This window comes from Panthera leo, chromosome E2 (assembly GCF_018350215.1).
Source record: "Panthera leo isolate Ple1 chromosome E2, P.leo_Ple1_pat1.1, whole genome shotgun sequence".
NCBI lineage: Eukaryota > Metazoa > Chordata > Mammalia > Carnivora > Felidae > Panthera > Panthera leo.
The window spans coordinates 40,586,519-40,609,000 of NC_056693.1; the positions used below are offsets into that span (position 1 = coordinate 40,586,519).

General features: G+C 40.7%; 1 protein-coding gene across 11 annotated transcripts in view; it reads right to left on the bottom strand.

Annotated features, from left to right (window-relative positions):
* Window positions 1-22,482, bottom strand: part of CDH11 (cadherin 11) — a 177,893-nt gene that overhangs the window by 43,812 nt on the left and 111,599 nt on the right. For all 11 annotated transcript variants that reach the window (XR_006197081.1, XR_006197082.1, XR_006197086.1 and 8 more), the window contains 7 exons: window positions 21,197-21,316; window positions 18,784-18,951; window positions 13,752-13,939; window positions 7,522-7,775; window positions 1,138-1,274; window positions 590-723; window positions 239-356 (listed from right to left, as the gene is read on the bottom strand). Coding sequence is in view for 1 of the 11 variants with exons in the window: in XM_042918578.1 (XP_042774512.1) it covers window positions 239-356; window positions 590-723; window positions 1,138-1,274; window positions 7,522-7,775; window positions 13,752-13,939; window positions 18,784-18,951; window positions 21,197-21,316 (1,119 nt within the window). In the remaining 10 variants the exon portion in view is untranslated. The remainder of the gene's footprint in view (window positions 1-238; window positions 357-589; window positions 724-1,137; window positions 1,275-7,521; window positions 7,776-13,751; window positions 13,940-18,783; window positions 18,952-21,196; window positions 21,317-22,482) is intronic.

The window sequence follows — 22,482 nt, forward strand, 5'->3', positions numbered from 1 at the left end:
CCCACTGCTTCTTGAATATCAAAGCCAATAAAAAAAGTAAAATAAAATTACACTCACTTATTCATATGCACCAAATGAGCCCACACGTCTCAAAATAAAGGTGGCATTATTACTTCTTGTTTGTTCTTCAACAGACAGGCATTATTAAGATTAGGGAAAACACTTGTGTTCTGCAATATAAAAGCCATTCATTCGTCCATTTCTACTTCTCTGAATGCATAGGAACTTTGGTACGAACCTCTGTTGTCTCTGACTGTGAAATTTGGATTGTGAATGATTTCAGGGGGTAGACTGAAGATAAATCTTGGTCCATTGGCTGTGTCATCCTTGTCATCTGCACTAATTGTAACAATTGGCTGAAAGAGAAAGGTGGCCCATAAATAAATCATGCTGACATTGGCACATCATTTATTCAAAAATTCCTAGCTGGCTGAGAAGCCTGGGTTTAACAAGAGCACAGCTACAGAGCTTAAACTAGGGCTCTGAAGACCTCTTGGGCAGCGGCAGGTATCTCCAGGTGAAGCTCTCAAGATCAAACTCTGTATCCAAATGGCTTGTACAAAGCCAGAAAAGGGGAAGGCATCATTACCTGGTTAGAAAGTGGCTTGGTCTGATCACTCTCACAGATGAAGCCTTCATAAGGGGCGGCAAACTTGGGGGCATTATCGTTGACATCAAGGACCCTAATGGCCACTGGCACTTTGGCTTCCTGATGCCGGTTGTCTGAAAGAAGAGAATTCAGACAGTAAATACAAGCCCTCCAGGATATTCCAGTGTGTGATCAAGTTTGAGAACCACTGGTCTATAGGTACACAAGCACCCACAAATCTAGGCTCTAAGGATTTAAACAATACTGAGTGGCAGCCTAAAATGGGGAGTCCCCCAGTGATGGCTATAGTGTCAAGATCTCACTTGCCAAATCTATACCCAGTTCTGCCAGAGAAAATGAAAATATCTCTACGTGTTTATATGTCCTCTTCGATACATGACGAAGAATAAATTTTAAACACTGAAAAATATGCTTAAGACTAAAAAATGTATTCTATCTCAGCTGTCTGTCATTTTCCAGAATATATACAGAGTCTGATGGAATAAAATTTGGTAAAGTAGAATCAAAACCCTTAGGAGAATACTTACGGATTTCTGCTGCAAAAACGGATATGTTGAGCCAGGCAGTTTCCTCTCTGTCCAAAGGTTTTGTGGTTTTAATAAAACCATCCTCTGGATTAATAGTGAAAAACCTGTCGAGGTCAGTATGACGATCGATGGAATACCTAAGCGGAATGCAAATAAGGCAATTAGACGGAGACATTCTGAGCAGCTTAATATTTGAATATTTTCTCCATGCTATATTTAAAATAACTTTTTCAATGGATTGCTTCAACTAGGTTTCCTTTTTAATCAAATTTACTTTTTAAACTTCATACATGAATCTTTTATAGAAATCATTCTGCTGCATTGGGCTTCTTTATTCAGTACAATGAATGAAAGAGCTGTTTAGCATATTTGATTGAGAAACGTAATGACATGTTGCATATTTCTTCGTATTTACTACAATCCCCCACCCTCTGAATATTTATGAAACTGCATTTGGGAAGTGGGATTGCCCAAACTACTCAGAAAGTCAAAAATGCATCAAACTGTTGCCAGATTTTTGCATCAAAATATTAAATAGTTTCAAGTTTACCTAAATTTATCATCTAGGAGCATTTATGGTACTAAAAAATCAGTTTTCTCCTTATTTAAAGAAAAATGCTAACTCTAGTTTGAGTGAATTTATGTAGTTTATTTATTTGGTTTTAGGGGTTCTCAGGTAGCCTGGGTCTGAATTCCATGATGAAATATGCAAAGCAGTCTTGGTCATTCATCTGTAGAGTGTTCTCCTCATACTTTTATGATGGGCTGTGCCTAATATCCTAGCCAGAAGGTTTTTAACTACTCCTGTCCACTTAGAAAGCTTGCTTGTTTTTCTAAGAAAAGAGAAAATAATTTCCAGAATATTACTGGACCATGTTTATGGCCCAGTGAGGAGGGAGACGGAGCAAGAAGAATGACCTTTATTGAGGTGTAGTGAGGTAAAATAGCTTGTCCGGGATACCCAGAGTTGTAAATACCAAAGTCCTGGCTTTAATATGTCTGTTCAACACCAAAGCTCCTTTCCTTTTCACTCCACCACACTGTCTCCAAAATGAGGAGCAAAGGTGGTTATATTAACTCGGGTAGCATACTGGGTTCATAATTGGGTGGTTTCCCGCTGTTGGAGGGCTTAGCTGCAGTTTCCTAAAGTTTACAGAATATATATGTCTGAAGGCATTCATCGAAGGTCATAAAAGAAAAGATATATTAAAGGTGGCAAAGACCATGGATGTCAGAGTTTAATATCTTCCATTTACAAATGATGGGATTTCCAAATGGCCTATTATCTCGTTTCTGGGGGAGCCAACATGAGAACTCAAATCTTCCAATTCTAGATCATGTTGCTTCCAACAAAGAGGGTTCCACTCATGGAGCAGCACTTCATGGTGTAAAAGACACGAGTTCGTCCATGATGTCATTAGACTGTGAAGCTCCGTATGGGAATGGGATGATGAGTCCCCTTCCCCAGGGAAGAAGCTGAAGAGAAACCAGGTACACATGCCTCGCAAATGTCAGGAGAGGCTCAGTAACAAAGCCTTCAGCGGGTAGCCTTCTGTGAAAAGGAGGCAAAAATAATAGATTTTTTCCCCTGCCACCAGGGAGTTTACTATCTAGTGGACATGACAAGACACAGTAACTGGGAGAAAGATAATTAACAATTCAAAGCATTATTCTCTAGAAGCGAAGGGCATGAATTTTGGTTTTATAAAGTCCTAGATTCAAGTTCATGCTCCAGTACATCTAAGCTCAGTGATATTGGAAATGTCCTTAGGTTCTATAAATCTTAGCTTACTTATCTTTTAAACTGGATTATTAACAGTACCTAAGTTTTAGCTTGTCTGTAAGAATTCCATGAAATTATAGATGTTAAGATATATAACCTAGTGCCTTGCATACTGTAAGCAGTACAACAAATAATAGTTGCTTTTCTTTTTTTTTTAAGTTTCTTTGAGAGAGAGAGAGAGAGAGAGAGAGAGAGAGGAACTAGTGGGGGAGGGGCAGAGAGAGAAGGAGAGACAGAGTCCCAAGCGGACTCTGTGCTGTCAGCGCAGAGCCCAATGAGGGGATCAAACTCACAAACTGCGAGATCGTGACCCGATCTCAAACCAAGTTGGAAGTTTGGAAACAAGTTGGAAACAAGTTGGAAGTTTAACCAACTGAGCCACCTAGGCGCCCCTGCTCTTCTTTTATTGTTGCTGTCACACACTGTGGACAGATCATGGAAGTTCTCCAATGTCAGTCTACAGAATATGACCTTTATCCTATAGCCAGTGAAGAATCATAGAGGGCTTTTGATCAGAGGAACAATACATGGAATCAGGCTGTCAGGGTGATTAATAAGGTAGGGTGGGCAAGATGGTCTGAGCAAGAGAGAATGGAGGAAGTGCAGAGAGATTTAGCATCCAAATGAGGTGTTGGGGACACAGGCACTGGTATAGGAGTGAGAAGGAACACAAGATTGTGTGATGAAGATAGCACCATTAGGACTCAGCTGATACTTGGAAGGCTGGGAGAGTCCCAGAGAGTTTCTAGCTTGAATGTCATGTCGGAGAGAGGGAGACATTGAGAAACACAAAAAGTCAGCTTGGCAGAAAGGAGAGAGATTAGAATTCCACCAGAGATAGGCTGCCATGTTAGGAGAGTAACAAGTCAGCTCTCCCTCAAGTTTCACAGGATCAAGGTGGTGTCAGACTTTAAGTATGTCACAGTAAGTATGAGCTCAAAAATAAGTTTAAATAAATGAGCGAGCCAGAGAAGGAAAAGGCAAGTGTGTGAAAAATCACAGCAGAGAGCAGAATAGGTGCAGAGCAGAATCAGGGAGAAAGATCAGCCCTAAGGCAGAGAATCTGGAGCCTTAACTCAATTCAGCCATGCCTGGGTAGGAATGCTCTTGATGAGAGGACAGAGAGAGAAAGATCCAGGTCAAAAGCATGCATCTCAGGGAGCTCCCACTACCTGGACAGGGATCAAACATCAGTGAAGACCCCAGGGTGGTGCTGTCGGAGGCAGGAACAGACTACTGCCAAGGAAGGTGAGAAGAGAGACTGTCTCAAAAAGGCAGCAGTGAAGAAAAGTTGTGTCTAATGCTACAGAGTCTGCAAAGCCAGATCTGCAAAATTTCCATGCAGCTAAGAGTCTGTTGGACACTATAGTGTCCTACCCACAAGTCCAAGGACACAAGTTCCCATACAGGTGAAGATAAACAATCAGGAAAACAGGTAGTGCACACAGTGCATAAAAAGCTTTGAATGTTCTATAAATTCTTTGAGGAACAGGGACTGAGCGGGTAAGGTGGGGGGTTGGTTCAAGGGCCGTACTGAGCATCTTTGGATAATTATAGACACAGAAATTGCCTACTTGCACAGAACAGCCACCACTGAAAACATGACCCAAATAACCAATCGCAGATGTGGATCCTGGAGACATGAGGCACAGAGGAAATGAGCAATTGTTCCAAGCGTTTTTACGTCATTGCTCTTCCAAAACGTTGCTAATGCGCCTAGCCAAGCCTAACTCATTTAAAACCCACACCGCAGACATTTTTGAGTAGTTTCAAAGTGTTGTTACACTGACCCTCAGTCATGACATAATGGATCTTTCTGCATAGAGAAAAGACCACACTCAAACCTTCTTGGGAAATCTTCCCATTGGTGGCTGTTTGGCTAGAGTAAGAAGCTCAAAATGGACCGAAGGCAGATCTGAACTAAAATCCAGCCTCCAGTACCCACTGGCTGTGGGACCGAAGAACTCACATCATCCCTTTGAGCCTCAGTACTTCCATCTGTTGCATCCTAAAGTAGTCAGGGCTTCAAAGGATGTCTGAGGATTAGTTTAAATAACTTAGTGCAACACATTGTCTGGGGGTGAGAAGATGTTCATTAAAGGATAATTCTCTTCCTTTCTGCTAAAAGGGATATTCAAGGATTTAAAGGCAACTAACATTTTCATTTGGGATTTCCTCCTGCCCTTTCAGCATTTTCTTTGGTGTCAATAGAAAAACTCCATTGTCCGTGGTAGTTGTTTTCATGTTCATATTTGTTTCCTATTTTCCCTCTACTTTACTGAGATTTGATTGACAAATAATATGTAATGTGGGCAACGTGGCATTTTGATATAAGTGTACCTTGTGTAGTGATTACCATCGTCAAGGTAATTAACATATTCATCACCTCTCATGGTTACCATTTTGTGTCGTGTGTGATGAGAACACTTAAAATGGACTCTTAGAAAACTTCAAGTATACGTTATTAACTGTAATCACCAGGCTGTACATTAGATGTCTGGAGCTTATTTATTTTATAACTGTGAGTTGTACCGTATGACCAATATTTCCCCATTTTCCCATCCCCAGTCTTTAGAAACCACCATTCTACACTCTGTTTCTCAAAGTCTGACTTTTTTAGATTCCACTTACAAGTAATATCATGCGATGTTTGACTTTCTATGTCTGACTTATGTCTTTTAGCATAATGTCCTCCAAAGTCCTCCAAATTATCACAAATGATGGGATTCCCTTTTCTTTTTAAGTCTAATTTTCTTTATTCATTCACGCATTGACAAATACTGCAGTTGTTTCCATGTCTGGGTTATTGTGGATAATGCAGCAGTGAACATGGGAGTGAAAATATCTCTTCAAGACAGAGCCATTATGGAAAACAGTATAGAGGCTCTGCGAAATGCAGATGGCAGCTGGATCTTTTCTAAGGGCTACAGTTTACCAACCCCAGAACCAGGCAGACAGCCCCCCTTTGAGTGTGCCAAGGACAGCACACAGCATAAGGTGTCGCTGTGATTTTGCACAGTGAGCACTGTGAGGTGGAAACTGCATCTGATCCATGAGTCGGTATCCCAGAAGAATTTCTAGAACAGGTGACACTGAAGTGGAAGTGGGAAAAATGAGTACCGTGTAGCAAGTTTGAAAGAAGGAGGGGCAGAGCTCCCACCTGGAGGGAGACTATGTAAAGGTGGGAAGCAGGAACATGTAAAGAGCAAGTTCTGCCTCAGGAATGGGAAGTGGCCCAGTCCAGCTGCAATGGAGAGTCTTATGCCAACAGGGAATAGATGGAAAATGAAAGAGATGAATAGGACACGGCAGCCACCGGGGTGGAGGGGTGCAAAGAAGAGCCTGCCACTAAATAAGAGAGTTGGGATTATTCTCATGGGAGCAGCAAGGGGGAAACAATTTGATCACTGATAACTCAAGTGTGGAGTATGATGTGATATTTAGATGTGCTGTTACAAATGCTCAATCTGCGGGCGCCTGGTGGCTCACTTGGGTAAGCATCTGACTTTGGCTGAGGCCAAGATCTCGCAGTTCATGAGTTCAAGTCCCACAATTGGCTCGCTGCTGACCACAGGGAGCCCACTTCGGATCCTCTGTCCCCTTCTCTGTGCCCTTCCCTCACTCATGTGCATGCCCTCTCTTTCTCTCAAAACTGAAAATAAAATATTTTTTTTAAAATGCTCAATCTGGCTAGAGAACAAAAGAAGGGTGGGTGAGAAACTGGAGGCAGGGAGACCAGGCTGAAGCAGGGAAGAAGTCCAGGTAATACAGGAAGTAACAGAGGGGCCATGGATGAATAAACACCTGCTAGGATCCGACACCTAGGCAGGTTTCAGGCAGCTGTGCCCTTCTGCCCCGTACATAGCTTGGATCTGTGACAAGCCTTCTTCTCTGACAATCTTCCTCACCTCCTCATGTCCTTCATCATCTTCATCAGCCTCACTGGTCACTAACACAGGTTGAGGAAAGGGGAAGGCAGGCTTCTGAATCATTTTTCTAGCTAGTTTTTCTAAGTCACAAAGATATCATAATAAGAAAAGCACCCCAAATTTGTGTGGCCCTCTGTTATCTCTTCCAAGTGCCCTGTAGCCATTAGACAGAGCTTGCTCTCCTGGCCTCCTGTTCACTGGCTGTGTCGCTCTGGGCAAGTCACTTTGCCTTGACCATGTCCCCTCAATTTAAGTGAAAATTCCTATAGAATAAAATTGAGAGGATACATTAGAGTATCTGCCTAACATACCTAATGGAGTAACTGGAGCATGGAAAGGTGTTCCATAAATTGTAATGACTATAATTAGTTCACAGTCCTTATCCATACTTCGCTACGGTTCCCCGAGACAAGCCTTGCTACGCATTGCACCACCGTGTACACTGGGAAGTCTGCTGCAGACAGAAATTATGTAGTTTGAACAAACTCATCCAAAAAGTAACAGACGGGAAGTAGAATTCACATCTTCCAAATCGTAGTCTTGTTTACACTGCATTGAACCTGATCATCTTGGATCCTTTTTGAAACTGAAGGATGTGCTTCCCTCAGGACTTTCCTGAAATGTCTTTCCTCTAAAATTCCTCATCCCGGGCTCTTAAATAAATGTCTGTACCTTATCGGGCTGTTGGCAGCATCGGGGTCTTTGGCGTGCACTCTCCCAACCACAGTGCCAGCCGCTGCATTTTCTTGGACTTCGTGGATATAACTTGGGGCCAAGAACATGGGGGGCTCATCAGCATCTTCCACTGCAATCTTGACCGTCACAGTGTCCTTGAAAGGCCCGTTGCTGATGAACTTCGGGTCGATGTGCACATTGGCTGCCTCTACCTTCAAGCTGTATGCTCTTTTGGTTTCAAAATCTACAGGCTGGCAAGAAAGAAGACATGATTGGCAACCGGTTCCTTGAAAGAATCATGGAGGAAAAAGACCGGATTGTTTTTCAGGGCAGAGTGAATAGTTCCTCAAAGGGAGAAAAATCAGTGTCTATTCAATATCCAATTACCTGAGCCATTTGGTCAGAAAATCAGACAAATCAACTGCTGAAATCTGGAATGTGCTTAATGGGTAATTCCAGGAGCACAATAGACACAGAAGGACCACATCATCGAAAATGAACTTCATTCTACATAACAACAATAAGGCTGTCCAAATCATTCACCAAAATCATCTAAGGAAAGAAATTAAAACACTACAAAAGCAAATATTGTAGCCCATTCTGTAAAGTTCTAAGAATCTTCATAATAAAAATACCCACTGAATTTCAGCAAAAGTATGTCTTGTTAGATGGCTGTTGTCCTCTAAACACACACACACACATACACACACACACACACACACACACACACACACACACACACAGATGGGTTAATCATATTGATAGCTTAATTTTTAATTTTCTGACCCTTTCCCAAAGTCTGTGATCCTTACCAACACTGGCCCTTAAAATGACTTCAAGTGGTTTATGGGTAATTTCGGTGGATGGATTTGTTGAATGACATTAACTTACTTATTAAGTTACTTATTGATACTATTATTCCTTTTCTAATTCCTCCATTACTAAAAACATCAGGGATACATCAGTATACCTCAGTATATGCTACTTTTTAACATATATGATATGCTTCCTAATCTCCTTTTGAGAGGCACTGATTCAACTGTTGAGCTAGAATGCAATAGCATCGTTTTGTTTTGCTTGCGTTCATTTCTAGGTTATCTTCCATTTGTGGCAAGTCATATAGGCCAATGAGAATAACACTTCCTTGTTAAAAAAATGCATATATGTTTAAAAGGAGCCCCCTCAAGGGCAAAAATTATCAACAGTATAGATTTTACACAGATTCAAAAAAAAAAAAATTAAGAAGTATTCGAACGACTGCAGTTCTGGAGAAATTGACGGTAAACACTCCCAGGGTCTGAATGAGATGAGACACAGTGAATCAGTCAGCAAAAGGTGAAAAGTAAAATAGTGGTCCAGCAACAAGTTCTGATGCCTCAGAAATAGAACTTTCTAATTAGCACTCCAGATGATGCTGAACGACCAAATGTTTGGAAAAAGTTGGGTCTTTTAAGGTTAGCATCTGCCTGCCATGCTGTTGTCAACTGCCTGGCAAACACTTATTGTGAATGGGCACATAGGCACAGGGTTTAGTCCTGACCTAATTCTACAAAGCTCAAAACTAAGGATGATTTCACTTTCGGGAAGGAGAAACACATTCAAAGTTTTCCCATCATCTGCCCACCCGGCTCAGGGAACACTCTTTTTCCTGAAGTAGAATCACATACAGCTGATGCACCATTCTGGGACTCAGCAGCAACCCTGTAACCCCTCTTTGGGTTACTGAGCAGCAGAAAGGGATGTTCTTTATGGGCTCCAGATATGAGATTGCTGCAATTTCTCAAACATCTCTGCAATTTTTAGACAAAAAACAACAACAACAACAACAACAACAAAACTAGAATATGATAGTTCTGAGGCCAGGTAAGGAGAAATTTTCTAATGTCGGGTAGCCTCTTGATGCTCTTAGAGCAGACCTTTTTTGAACGTGATTTAGGCATATGGGTAGGGACCCAGAGCCCTGAGCCATGTTCCCAGTGGAAAGCACTGATGACGTTGAGGCTAATAGAGTCACACTGCAGTCTGACCGATCTTTTCAGATTCCAAGCAAAACTCCCTCAAATCCTTGCCAACATTTGTCTGGAATGCCCTTTCCTAGTTCGGTGAGATTTGACCGAGTCTTCTGGCAATCCTCATTGCCTTGGGAAATCCTCAACTTTTCTCAGCTGCCTTTCTGAAGTCCCTCATCTCTCGCCCCTGCTAAGTGGGGAGCACTCCAAAGGACTCTGCTGAGTCTTGTTGACTTTTGATTCCCCACTCCCAGGGACAAGTGATCCTCTACACCAGTTTTTTGTCAGAATGGGGAGCAGGTCCAATGGATGAATAACCTTTAAGCATTTACCTACAATTTATACCTTGACTCTTTCCAAAAAAGATTTAAGGTAGTTTCCCCTGTGAACATTTATACCCGTGCGATGAGTAGTTGAAATAAAGCTAAATGAAGCAACACACTACATAAACCATAAAAATCTTAATACCCCTCAGTTTACTAATCCGACCTCTGAGAATTCTCCCTGAGGGATTAATTCAACAGAAAACCCAAACAAACAACATTCAAAAATGCCTGGTGTTTGTCAGAAATAATAAAGGGTTATATCTAATCAGGGAAACATACACACAAAACACCAAATCCAACTGTGAGATTTTATTAAGGAAATAATGGTCCATCAATAGGATGGGATGTTATGTAGTCATTAAAAATGATTATGTATATTATATAACAGCATGTAAAATGTTTATGATGTGACATTAAATTAGCAAATCAGATCACTCTATGATTGCAACTGTGTCAAATGTTATATATCCATATGTATATACATGTGGACAAAAAATATAAAAAATAATCAGACATAAAAATAGTTTTATTAAAATAGGGGATATTTAAAATGCCTTCTAATGCTGCTCTCACACTGCTTTATGAGGAGTTTATTTGGTTAAGAGGGAATAGCTCAGAAACCGTGCCAGGTTCTGCAATAAATGGGTGCCCACTTGATCAACGGCATTGCGATGAACAGATTGGATTTTCCTCCCAGTCCACCAAGCCACTGACATGTTTCATTTTTATTTTGCACTGGTTCTTCCGTTAGCCACACAGAGACTGTCTGAATATCCTGAGGGCAGATTCTCTCTTATGCACCATTACACCTCTGCCGCTTACTGTGTCTGACACAGAGTCAATACTCAAGAAGTATTTATTGCTTCCCAAACTATCCAATACGTGAATGATTCTACCTCCTAAATATCTCTTGAAACCTTCACCTTCACCTCTTCTGCCTTCTTCAGTTCTTTGTAACTTCCCCCTCGGATTCTAACAACACTGTTGCAACTGGTCCCACAGCATCCATCTCAAAACTCTCAAGACTGACTTATCCAAGTTTCTTAAATGTGTCCTGTTCCCATAATCCAAGCCCTCAGCCCTTCCTCTCCTTATCTATCAGGTAAATTCCTACTTCTCTAGAAGTAAACTTTTACTCCTGTAAGAAGTCATTCATGACCCATATTCATAGATTTTATCACACTTTATTACAGTTCGTTCTCAACTGGGGAGTGATTTTGCTCGACCTCATCCTGGGGATATGAGGCAATGTCTAGAGCTATTTTTAAATCATCACAACAGGTGGGGTAGGGTAGTGCGTGTGCTTACATCTAGCAAGGAGAGGCCAGGGGTGCTACTTGACACCCTACAGTGCACAGAACAGCCCCAGACAACAAAGAAGCATCTGTCCTGAAATGTTGATAGTGCCCAGGCTGAGAAAACAAAACCTGCTCTATTTTCATTGTCTTTTCAGTTAAATGTCCTGTTAAACGGTGACCTCCTTATAGCCAAGACTCTGTCTCTTCAACTTTAGATGCCCAGCCTCTCACAAGGGGCCTGCTGGCAAATGATAAGAACGCAGTAACTCCTGGCAGAAAAATGGGTGAATGAATTAAGAAATGCATGAAAATGCTGCATTTAAGAATATTTTAAGAGACAAATATGCCCATGATCTCTCCATACTCTCTTATATTATTAAAACATATACAATGACTTCCATAGGATCCATCATTTATTCTATTAAATTCACCACCTCCCAGATTCTCTTCTTTTCCTGGTGGACATTTAGAACTCTGAACTACGAGTTCAAGCAAACATTCTTTTACAAATGAAATAACATCTTACTGTGTTCTAAGCCTAAATTTCAGGGATTTGTAGAAGATTGTTTCTTTGCCTGGAATAAACACATTGAATTGGGGGGAAATGTGCAAATTAATCATATGCAGAGAGCTCATTTGCGATGTGTGAGTTCCATGGGGTGATTTAAATGTTTCAGGATCTTAGAGACACAGTATGTGTTTATACCCTGAATACACTGAAAACAGGTGACAACCTTAGCATAACCAACTACCCAATTACTTGAACAGCAGAGGGTGGGAGGCAGGGATTGCTGATGCCAAAGCTCATATGTCTGTGTCAAGCAGAAAAGATAGTAATATTAATTAACAAGGTAAGTTGACAGCTCTGTGCTAACACACAAGTCACTCAGCTATTTCTTTACATTTTTTAATGTTTATTTTTGAGAGAGAGAGAGAGAGAGAGAGACAGTGTGAGTGGGGAGGGGCAGAGAGAAAGGGAGGCACAGAATCCGAAGCAGGCTCCAGGCTCTGTGCTGTCAGCACAGAGCCCAATGAGGGGCTGAAAGTCGCAAACCACAAGATCATGACCTGAGCTGAAGTCGGACACTTAACCAACTGAGACACCCAGGCATCCCACTCAGCTATTTTTCTAGAGGAAAACCAGAGGGAGTGCTTACCCCAGCCCTTCATGGCTAATGATTAGGCTGCAATGGCCACTAATTCATTGTACTAATGTTGGCTTTTCCTACTATCCAAAGTTCATCCCAACTTCCGTACTCTCTTATGAAAGAGTCACGCCCTACCCTCTCTTTGTTTTGTGTCCCCTAATATATCTCCCAAATCCAACAATGTTTCCAAGTATTATGAAAAGTCTGCTTCCTACAGCACATATCTCCCTGCTTCCCTAACTAAAAGATTCCTCCCAGGAATTTCCCCCACCCCACCCCTGCCTGCTCTCCAGCTACTGGCCTCTTTATTGATTCTTCAAATTAATTTTTTATCAGTGTTACAGTCCAATCTTTTCCATCACACCAAGAAGCTTAATATTCATGCTATAAAACGAAGTTGAAAATGAATGCTTGATTAAAACCAAGGTAATCCCATCATCCAATTCAGATTTAATGCTCCATACACTTTGATGATGGAGAGGTGTTGATTTCTCAAGTGTTAAATCGGGGCGGGGGGGCGTTTCAGAAAATATTGTAACTGTTTCTTTACTTGAAAGTGAATCCTTTCTGGATACCTTCAGAATATCTTTCTGGCCCAACTGTCCCCAAAACATCTTGAATAGGAAGCTGTTCCAGAATACCCAGGCTTGAATTTCACGTCTGTGAATTGCTACCTGTGTGATTATGACAGGGTCAAATTATTTAATCTGTCTGAGTCCCAATCTCTTCATAATTAAATTGAGGTACTATTGCCTATTGGGATAATACTATCTACTTTGTATGATTTTTCTGAAAAATAAATGTTTGTAAGAGGCTCAGGCTTCATCTAGCCTATATTTAGTATTGAGTACATTTTAGATTTTCAGAACACAACAAGGACAAACAATAAACTCTTTGCTATGAGTTAATTCTGGGACACATTTTTAGAGACAGTTCACCTGACTATGGGGGGAAGGTCCATTGTGGTTGTTTCTTAGGCTCAATTTTGAGAGAAAATCAAGCAGAGGATTGGCTCAAGTTTCCCAGAAGGCCCAGCAATGTGGTGGCCCTTGGATACTTTCACATAGGAAACGTTCTGAACAGCCTGTATTAACAGTTAGCTTGGAAGAGCCAAAGGAGGAACCCTTTCCATGTTCAGGGCTGTTTCTCTAAAACCCAGATTTATCCAGCTATCTACCTTCCATGTGGAAAGTGTGCCAAATCACACAAAAACTAACAGGCAGTCGGCCAACATCCCCCCCAGCCCCTTTGCTAGCTCTCTCTGCAGTAACAGAAAGGGATACAGTTCTGTTATCTCCCCAGAGCTGGGAGCTCAACTGCAAAGTCAGATTAGCCCCCCATTGCCCATATTCTCCTTTCTTAACCTTCTGCTCTCCATCCCCTGCAGTGCTGCCCTGACAGAGCTGGCCGCACCGCTGACACCCCTGATTCCTCACCCGAGCTCACCTTTTTCAGTTTGACCACACCCTCCTGTGTCTCATAGTCCGTGGTGATTTCAAACAATTCCATACCGTCTCCATCAACAATATTGTAGGTGACTAAACCATTTTCTCCAATGTCTGGGTCTTTTGCCTTTACTCTTCCTACTTCCTCCCCGGGGACAGCTGCTTCTGACACAGACATCTGGTATACGCCTAGAAGAAGAAGACATCTATTTTTATTTTCCCTTTTATTTGGCAGCTGTAAGACTTTAGATTTCATTGAATCCCAATAAATTTCTCAAAGGGTTTGAAATTGAACTTTCTATTGATTGAAAACATGAAAGAAGTGAATGGCTGAGAAAGAAGATCCCACATGGCCTGCTTGTCAAAAAAATGTGTTCTACAAAGGATGATAAAACAGTATCGGGGTCCAGGGTCATGTGGTGGGGTCACCCGCCACAAGTAAGAAAGGAAAACAATGCTCAGTTACATTTCCCATCAGGAAGTGATTGAGGACCATGTATATATCTTTACACATTCAAAGAGCAAAGTCTTCTTTTCATGTCTTCAAGGTGGTCCACGAATTAATTCCAAGGCACTGCCAGTCCATGAATTAATTCCAAGGCACTGCCAGGTACCCAGAAAAACCTCCTTCTCTGTTTGAGAACCTCCCACGGCTCCATATTTTTTTAAAAAATCAAATGCAAATTTAATCCTTATCAAGGTCATGAGCCTACTAATTCTATATGTGACTCTCCTCTTACTTTGCCTCCTTCACCATTTGATCAAGCACTACCTTATCTGGAAAGGTTTCTCACAGTATGGTCTGTCCATATATATTTATTTTATATGTACTTGGAACCTAATATATGCCAGGTGCTGCTCTAGGCCCTGGAGACTCAGTAGTAAATGGACTCGTCAAGTTTCTTCCCTTAATGAGGCACACTGAAGAGGAACAAAAAAGCAAATGACATACTCTGATGTCATTGCTAGAAAGAAGGAAAATAAAGTAGGATAAGTGGTAGAGGGTAATGAGACAGTGAGTATGTGTGACTGTGTGTATGAGTGTGTGATGGAGTGTGAAGGGGATCACACCATCACTCATGTGTGAATGTGTGTCCGGGAGTGGGTATGTGGTTGTGTGGTACACATATGCACGCATGAGTGAGAGTGCCTATATGAATATGTCGTGTGTGTGTGTGAATGTATACACTTGTGTTACATGTGCTGTGTGAGAACAAGAAAGAGAGAAAACTGAGAATGATTTGGAATTGGTTGGTCAGAGAAGACATCCCTCAGAAGAAGGCATCAGAAGGGACTGAACAATCAATCACATGAATCTCTGGGGATAAAAATTACAGACAAAGCAAAGACGAAATGGCAAAAACCCTGGAGTAGGTACATGTTGAAGACATACAGAAGCCAGAAGACAAGTGTGGCTGGAGCCTTCTGGAAGAGGTGAGGGTACATAGGTAGGCTGGGGCCCATCTATGTAAAAAGGCCATTGTGGAATGGTTCTATTTGAACTTGGAGGAAGCCACTGGAAGCTTTTCCGTAGGGAAGCCAGATTTGAAATGATCTTATCTGTATTTCCACATTTTAAAAATATTCTACGGGAAACAATATGGAGAAACAAGGGTTGGGAACTTTGTCTCTTCCACTTCAAAGCTGAGTGGTTTGGGGCAAGTTACTTCAGCTCTTGTAAGTTTTAGCTTCCCCTTTCTATGGATTCCATCAGTTCCAGTATGCTGTCTATGTTTATCTGTATTATGTGGCTTTGAATGTTTTCAGGTTGGACCCATATTCAACTTTATCACGCCAGAACCTGCACAGTCAAGGACAACTGGGTGGTGTAGTCTCTGTAGATAAGCTCTGTAAATAATTACCAATTTACAGGCAGGCTTAGAGAAACCTGCTCTGAGTTGGTTTTCTCCAAATCTCATTGGAGTTCATGGCAGTGAAACTAGCATCTGCAGTATAGCAATATAACTTTACTATATGACTGCATGTGAGCAAAGGCATTAATGGCTGCATGCTAATAATCCTGTTCGGCCTTTTCCTTCTAGCATACGGAACAATTCTGCGGTGTGGATAATGGAGCATGTAGTTTCTTAGAATGCTATATGAGCCTTAAGCTTATTGGAGATGCCGAACTTTGTGCCCGATCAGGCAAAGCAGTCTTTCTTCACCTCTTTTGGGACTCCATGAGAACTGGTTACTGCCTTGTAATCCTATCTCAGTGTGTTCCTTGCATAGATTGCTGTCTTTGGATTCCTCTGAATGACTGGCGTGCCTTCCTGGGGCCATGTTTGTGTGCCTTCCTTGTTCCCTCATTTGCAAAAATTGCCATCCCTCTGACAATAAACTCCCAGGTTCCACCAGCTACTCTCCTAATCTAGTGAAGATGACATTTTCGTGGTGAAACATCCCCCACACACCCATGGATTAGTGGCACCAGCATCTTTATGATCACACATACCTTTGTCTATATATATCTATGTATCTATATAAGCAGATGTATGTTCAAGCTCTGGCTTTGCTACATTCTTTTTTATTTATTTATTTATTTTTAATTTTAATTCCAGTATAGTTAACATACAGTGTTAGTTTCACATGTACAATATAGTGATTCAACAATTCCATATATGACCCAGTGCTCATCACAAGTGTACTCCTTAATCTCTATCACCTTAATCTCCATCTCCCATCTACTCCCCCCACCTGCCCGATAACCATCAGTTTGTTCTCTATAGTTAAAAGAACAAACTCTTGTTTCTTGGTTTGTCTCTCTCTCTCTTTTTTCCCCTTTGTCTTTCTCTGACTGACTTATCTGAACTCCAATATGCTATATTGCGTAGCATTATACTCTCTAGCTCCATCCATGTCATTGCAAATGGCAAGGTTTCATTCTTTTTTTTTAATTTTTAATGTTTATTTATTTTTTGAGAGAGAGAGACAGAACATGAGCAGGGTAGAGGCAAAGAGAGAGGAAGTCACAGAATCCGAAGCAGGCTCCAGGCTCTGAGCTGTCAGCACAGAGCCTGATATGGGGCCACGAGATCATGACCTGTGCTGACATCGAAGGCTTAACTGACTGAGCCACCCAGGTGTGCCCCTTTTTCATTCTTTTTTTATGGCTGAATAATACTGCCATATATATATATATATATATATATATATATATATATATATATATATATATATATATATATATATATACATACCACATTTCCTTTATCCATTCATCAATCCATGGACACTTGGGCTGCTTCCATAATTTGGCTCTTATAAATAATACTCCTATAAACATAGGGGTGTATTTATCCCTTTGAATTAGTGTTTTATATTTTGGGGGTAACTACCCAGGAGTGTGATTACTGGATTGTAGGATAGTTCTATTTTTAACTTTTTGAGGAACCTCCATACTCTTTTCCAGTTAACTTCACCAGTTTGCATTCCTATCAACAGTGCATGAGGGTTCCTTTTCCTCCACATCGTCACCAACACTTTTTCTTTCTTGTATTTTTGACTTTTCCTATTATGGCCAGTATCAAGTGATATCTCATTATAGTTTTAATGTGCATTTCCTTAATGATAAATGATATTGAGCAATTTTCATCTGTAGGTCTTCTTTGGAGAAATGTCTTTTCCTGTCTCCTGCCCACTTTTTTAAAGTTTATTTATTTGTTTTGAAAGAGAGAGAGAGAGAGAGAGAGAGTCAGGGAGGGGCAGAGAGAGAGGGAGAGAGAGAATCCCAAGCAGTCTCTGTGGTATCAGCACAGAGCCCAACTCGGAGCTAGATCTCACAAACCATGGGATCATGACCTGAGCTGAAATCCAGTCAGAAGCTTAACTGAATGGACCACCCAGGCACCCCAGCTTCTGCCCATTTTTAACTGGATTATTATTTTGGGGGGTGGCTTTACTACATTCTATGCGCACTAACTGCACCTTTTATGAAACCTAGTTTTATCTAAAATGTAGGCTCTTGTCAAGATATCCAGTAGCAATTACTATTCATTAAATGATGGAAGTTGTTGTAATTATGATGATTAATAACCTTTCAAAATCATCTTCTTTTATTTCCTTCAGTAACCTTACCAATTTTGTAGAAGGACCACAATCCCTCATATAATAATAATGGCTAACATTTGTGACAAATTATGCCAGGTATTATAAGATTTTATACTAGCTGATTTAGTTATAACAACATTCCAATAAGACCTGTGGAAGACTGTATTCTCCAAAAATGGCCCAAGCCTTATCTCCCATCCCACATGAATTTCCTTCAACATGACTTTGACAGTCTTTCCATTGAAAGATGGGGTCTACAAGAATTCTACTTAAATTTGGACAGTCTTATGGAAATGATGCCATGTGATTTTTGAAGTTAGGTCACAATAGACAATACAGTTTCTGCTTGGTATCCTTGGGGCTCCCACTTTCAGAACCTATCCAAGCCATTCCTTGGCAAGACCCACATGGATAGAAACCAACAGCCAACATGAGCTCATCAGACATTTGAGTGAACATTCTTGGAAGTGGATCTTATGACCTCAGTCAAGCCATCCTTACTTGAAGCTATGGAAACAAAGAAAAAGCAGTCTCCTCCAAGTTTTGCCCAAATGACTGATTCATGAAAAAAATAAATTATTATTATTGTTTTAAATCACAGAGGTTTGGGGCACTCTATTTTAAAGCAACAGGTAACTTATTCAGTACTATTACATCCAGATTAGAAATTAGAACACTGACACAGAGAGAGGTTAATTAATTACTAGATCGCAGAGCCAGTATCTAGTGAAATACCTAGCAAAATAGATTTTCTGTTTCCAGAGTTGTGGAACTTTTTACATCTCCTTTCCCTCCTTCTACCTTTACTGCACCTTCAGTTTTTATGTTGCTGTTGTATTCTTTATGTTTTCATTTTTTGCATGAACGATAAAGAGACTTCATTCTTCTAGATTTCTTCGTGAAAGCTGAGCAAAGCAGAAATGGGTTGGAGAAGGGCTAGCCATGGCACCATTAAAATGTGAAAGCCAAGCCCACCTACTTACTCTGTGGAAACTTTGGTGGGTTGTCATTGACATCGGTCAGTGTGATCGTCACTTTGGTTGTCCCTGAGAGTCCACCCATGTGTCCACCCATGTCCTTGGCCTGGATCACCACGTGGTACTCCTCCTTCGCTTCCCTGTCCATGTTGGGGAGGGCTGTTCTGATGATACCTGGATCCATGAGTGGGAAACACCACACGTATTCATTGGTAACAACATTAAAACATAAAAAGTTCTAGGCACAGGGGAAGCAGAGAGGAATAAAAAAGCTCCTGCCCTCGCAGAAGAGTCACTTTGACATGATAATTAGAATGACAAGTAGCCATACCTGGAGCACCATATAGTGGTCTTTCTCAGCAAATTGTCATAATTATTCGTATAGCATCATAATCATATATGCTTTATATGTTGCATTGTAAACGCAAGTAATAAGCTTCTTAAATAAGCTTATTTAAGAATAAATAAATAAGCTTCTAAAATTCTCAGGCATAACATTTCAAGATCCTAAAGGCTGAAATATTGGAGGGCCCATTGCATGGATACCCATGACTAAACCCCCACTTTTGAATTACCGGGGGAATCTTTTGAAAGTCTATCCCAGCATTCAAATCTTGGAAATGTTTTTATGATCTAAATTAGGTTAAATGTAGGTGGCATATATTCCAAGCAATACATTAAAATGTAATTATTAAATTTTAAAGGAGTAAGCCAAACAAGTTAAAAACACACACAATGCATACACAAACATTGTTGTACTATCACCCATCACTGACCACAGGGGTAAATTAATGATTGAATTCTACATGATCCCTGGAGATTAGCACATAATTTGTATGAAAACTTGTATGCTCACTTAAATCTCTTGGGAACATGTGCAAGCTTTTCCTCTCTGTAGATATAGTAACATTTATACTGGAAATATAAAGAAAACACCCTTGTCCCTCTCTTAGTCTGTATTTCCCAACAGCACCCTTGAACTCACTGAGTCTTGTTTTCCTTATCTGTTAAATACTTTGGTACGTTCAAAGTGGTGGTTCCTAACCATGAGTCCTTGAGAAAAAAATAAGGTTATAATTGGAGTTCCTCCATCAGTTTTCAACATCTCAAAAATCTAGATGAAATCCCACATTTATCCTTGGTTAATGTGGAAAGGCAAATGCCTTCTATGAAATCATAGCCACACAGCCCCATAGACTGTGTTCTGAAGCAAAGTGGCTACAAATAGATAATTACGTAGGTCAGTGGAAGTGATATCTAGTAAATGGGCAACTTATCTGATTGGCAGACCCTGTGTATACATATTAATATATATTTGTATTTCATACAATTTAGCTATAATAACAAATGTGGATTATTTGCAAATGTCTTTCAAATATACAGGAAAAGGCAGCAGTTTGGGGGGTGATATTATAGAATGGAACTTTCACAGTATTTCAGTGTTTATTCTAATGAAAGGACCCTAGAATAAAGTTTGGTGTAAATGAAGTGGACCATTGTGGTTTTGGTGGCTACATGTTTTCACTTTTTGGGTTTGCTGTTTGCTTTCTGTAAGAACTGTGAAGTCTTCTTTTTGGGTGACACCAATTGGGAATCTGTAAGTGCAGCGGGGGGAATGTGCCGCATCCCAAACACACCTGAGCATTATTTTTTTTTAACATTTATTTATTTTTTGAGAGACAGAGAGAGAGTGTGAGCAGGGGTGGGGCAGAGAGGAAGGGAGACACACAATCCAAAGCAGGCTCCATCCAGGCTCCGAGCTGTTGGCACAGAGCTTGACGTGGGGCTCGAACTCAGGAGCTGTGAGATCATGACTTGAGCCAAAGTCAGACGCTTAACTGACTGAGCCACCCATATGCCCCTTAAAATCATCTCTTAAAATTCAACTTAAATTACATGTTCAACTTAAATGCATGTTTCTCAAGAATTTATCTTGATGGCCTGCCTGGGTGTCTCAGTTAACCGTCTGACTTCAGCTCAGGTCATGATCTTGCAGTTTGTGGGTTCAGGCCCCGCATAGGGCTCTGTGCTGACAGCTAAGAGCCTGGAGCCTGCTTTTGATTCTGTGTCTCCCTCTCTCTCTGTACCCCGCCCCCCGCTCACGCTCTTTATTTCTCTCAAAAATAAACAAACATTAACAACAAAAAAATGTAAGATATGATTTTAAGATAAAAGTTGTATTTTAAGATTATATTTATTATTGTGACATGGTGACATAGAGGCAGAAACAATAATAAATAAGGTTCATTGGATGCTAACCATATCCAGGCACATGCAGGCACAGCGTCTAATCCTCTCAACAATCCTGTAAGGTGGCCTTTCCTGTATTTGAGAAAACTAAGACTCAAATAGGTTTACTGAGCAGGCCTGGACTTCTTATTCACAATGTGTCACAGATCCCAACAACACTGCACAGTACCTGTCTGTGCTTCTACTGAAAAGTAGGGTTGTCCTTCTAGGATGCTGTATACTAACTTCGCGCTGTTTCCATAGGTGGGATCATCTGCATCTGAAGCTGTCACCTGGATTACCGATGTCCCTTAAAAATGAAATAAATCCATTAGCAACACCCCTTCAGCTTTTTGAATTTTATTCTAGTTTATAAAGTTCCATCTTAACTTTAAAAACGGAGAAAAGCCCCATAATTGTTTAACATGCTCTCAGTTTTCAGGGGTTCAGATGTAAAGTAATCTTCCTTCCTCTCTTCCTCTTCTTCCTTCCCTCTTTCCTTCCTTAAAAAAAAATTCCCATAGCTTAAAAATGAACTTTCTATATTCATAGTACATCGTGCTCTGCTTAGTAGTTAAAATAACAATATGAACATTAATGCAAAAACATTCTAAGACCCATGCAACTGAAATGTTCAGTATATCAAATAATTAAATAACAATCTTCCCAAAGAGTAAAATAAAAGATAATTAGTGATGAATTGCTTTTTGTGTAAGGACAGAGTGTATAGTCTTCCATCTGTAGCAGCGCAATAAATACATCATTTTATTGTTGCTTTGCATGTAATAAAATAGCTTCTAATACTGCATTTTAATGAATTTATGGCTATAAATATTGTACAGAATGTTGTTCCCTGATGACATGAGAATTGCATCTTCCCACCTCTAACGGGTCTAGTAGTTATTTAATAGAAACCACCCTTAAGACATCTGTGGGTCTGAAGGAAAGGAAACCAGGGAAATGAAGGAAGACGGGATTCCGTTTCTCCTAGAAAAGCCTCTGTTCTTTGATGGTCACCAGGATTTGAGGGCACAAAGCACTGAACTACAGAATGGGGGGAGATGCCCGGGAAGGGAAACGGCAATTAGAGCCTCCCTGCACCAGGTACTTTCGGGGCACGTTCCTTGTGTTCCACCAGCATCCATCCCCTCTGCTCCTCGTTTTGACAGCAATTATATTTTGAGAAACTGGGTGTGAGAGGTAGGAATTTTACAATCCTATTTTGCAAAGTAGATTATTGCCAGAGTCATTAGTCTAACCCCCATCGAGCAACCAACCAAACCCAGGGTCTTTCCTTGACATTTCCAGCAGAGGGGCAAGGTCCTGGGTGGGAGGTGAGGCAGCCCGTTGACACAGCTTCTGACGACCCTTTAATTTACAACTGTCAGTGATTTTTACATGGTATAAAAGGAAATCTTGCTTTTTTTTCCTCATTACGTTTCTGTAACTCATTATTTCGTGCAAACAACTTTTCTC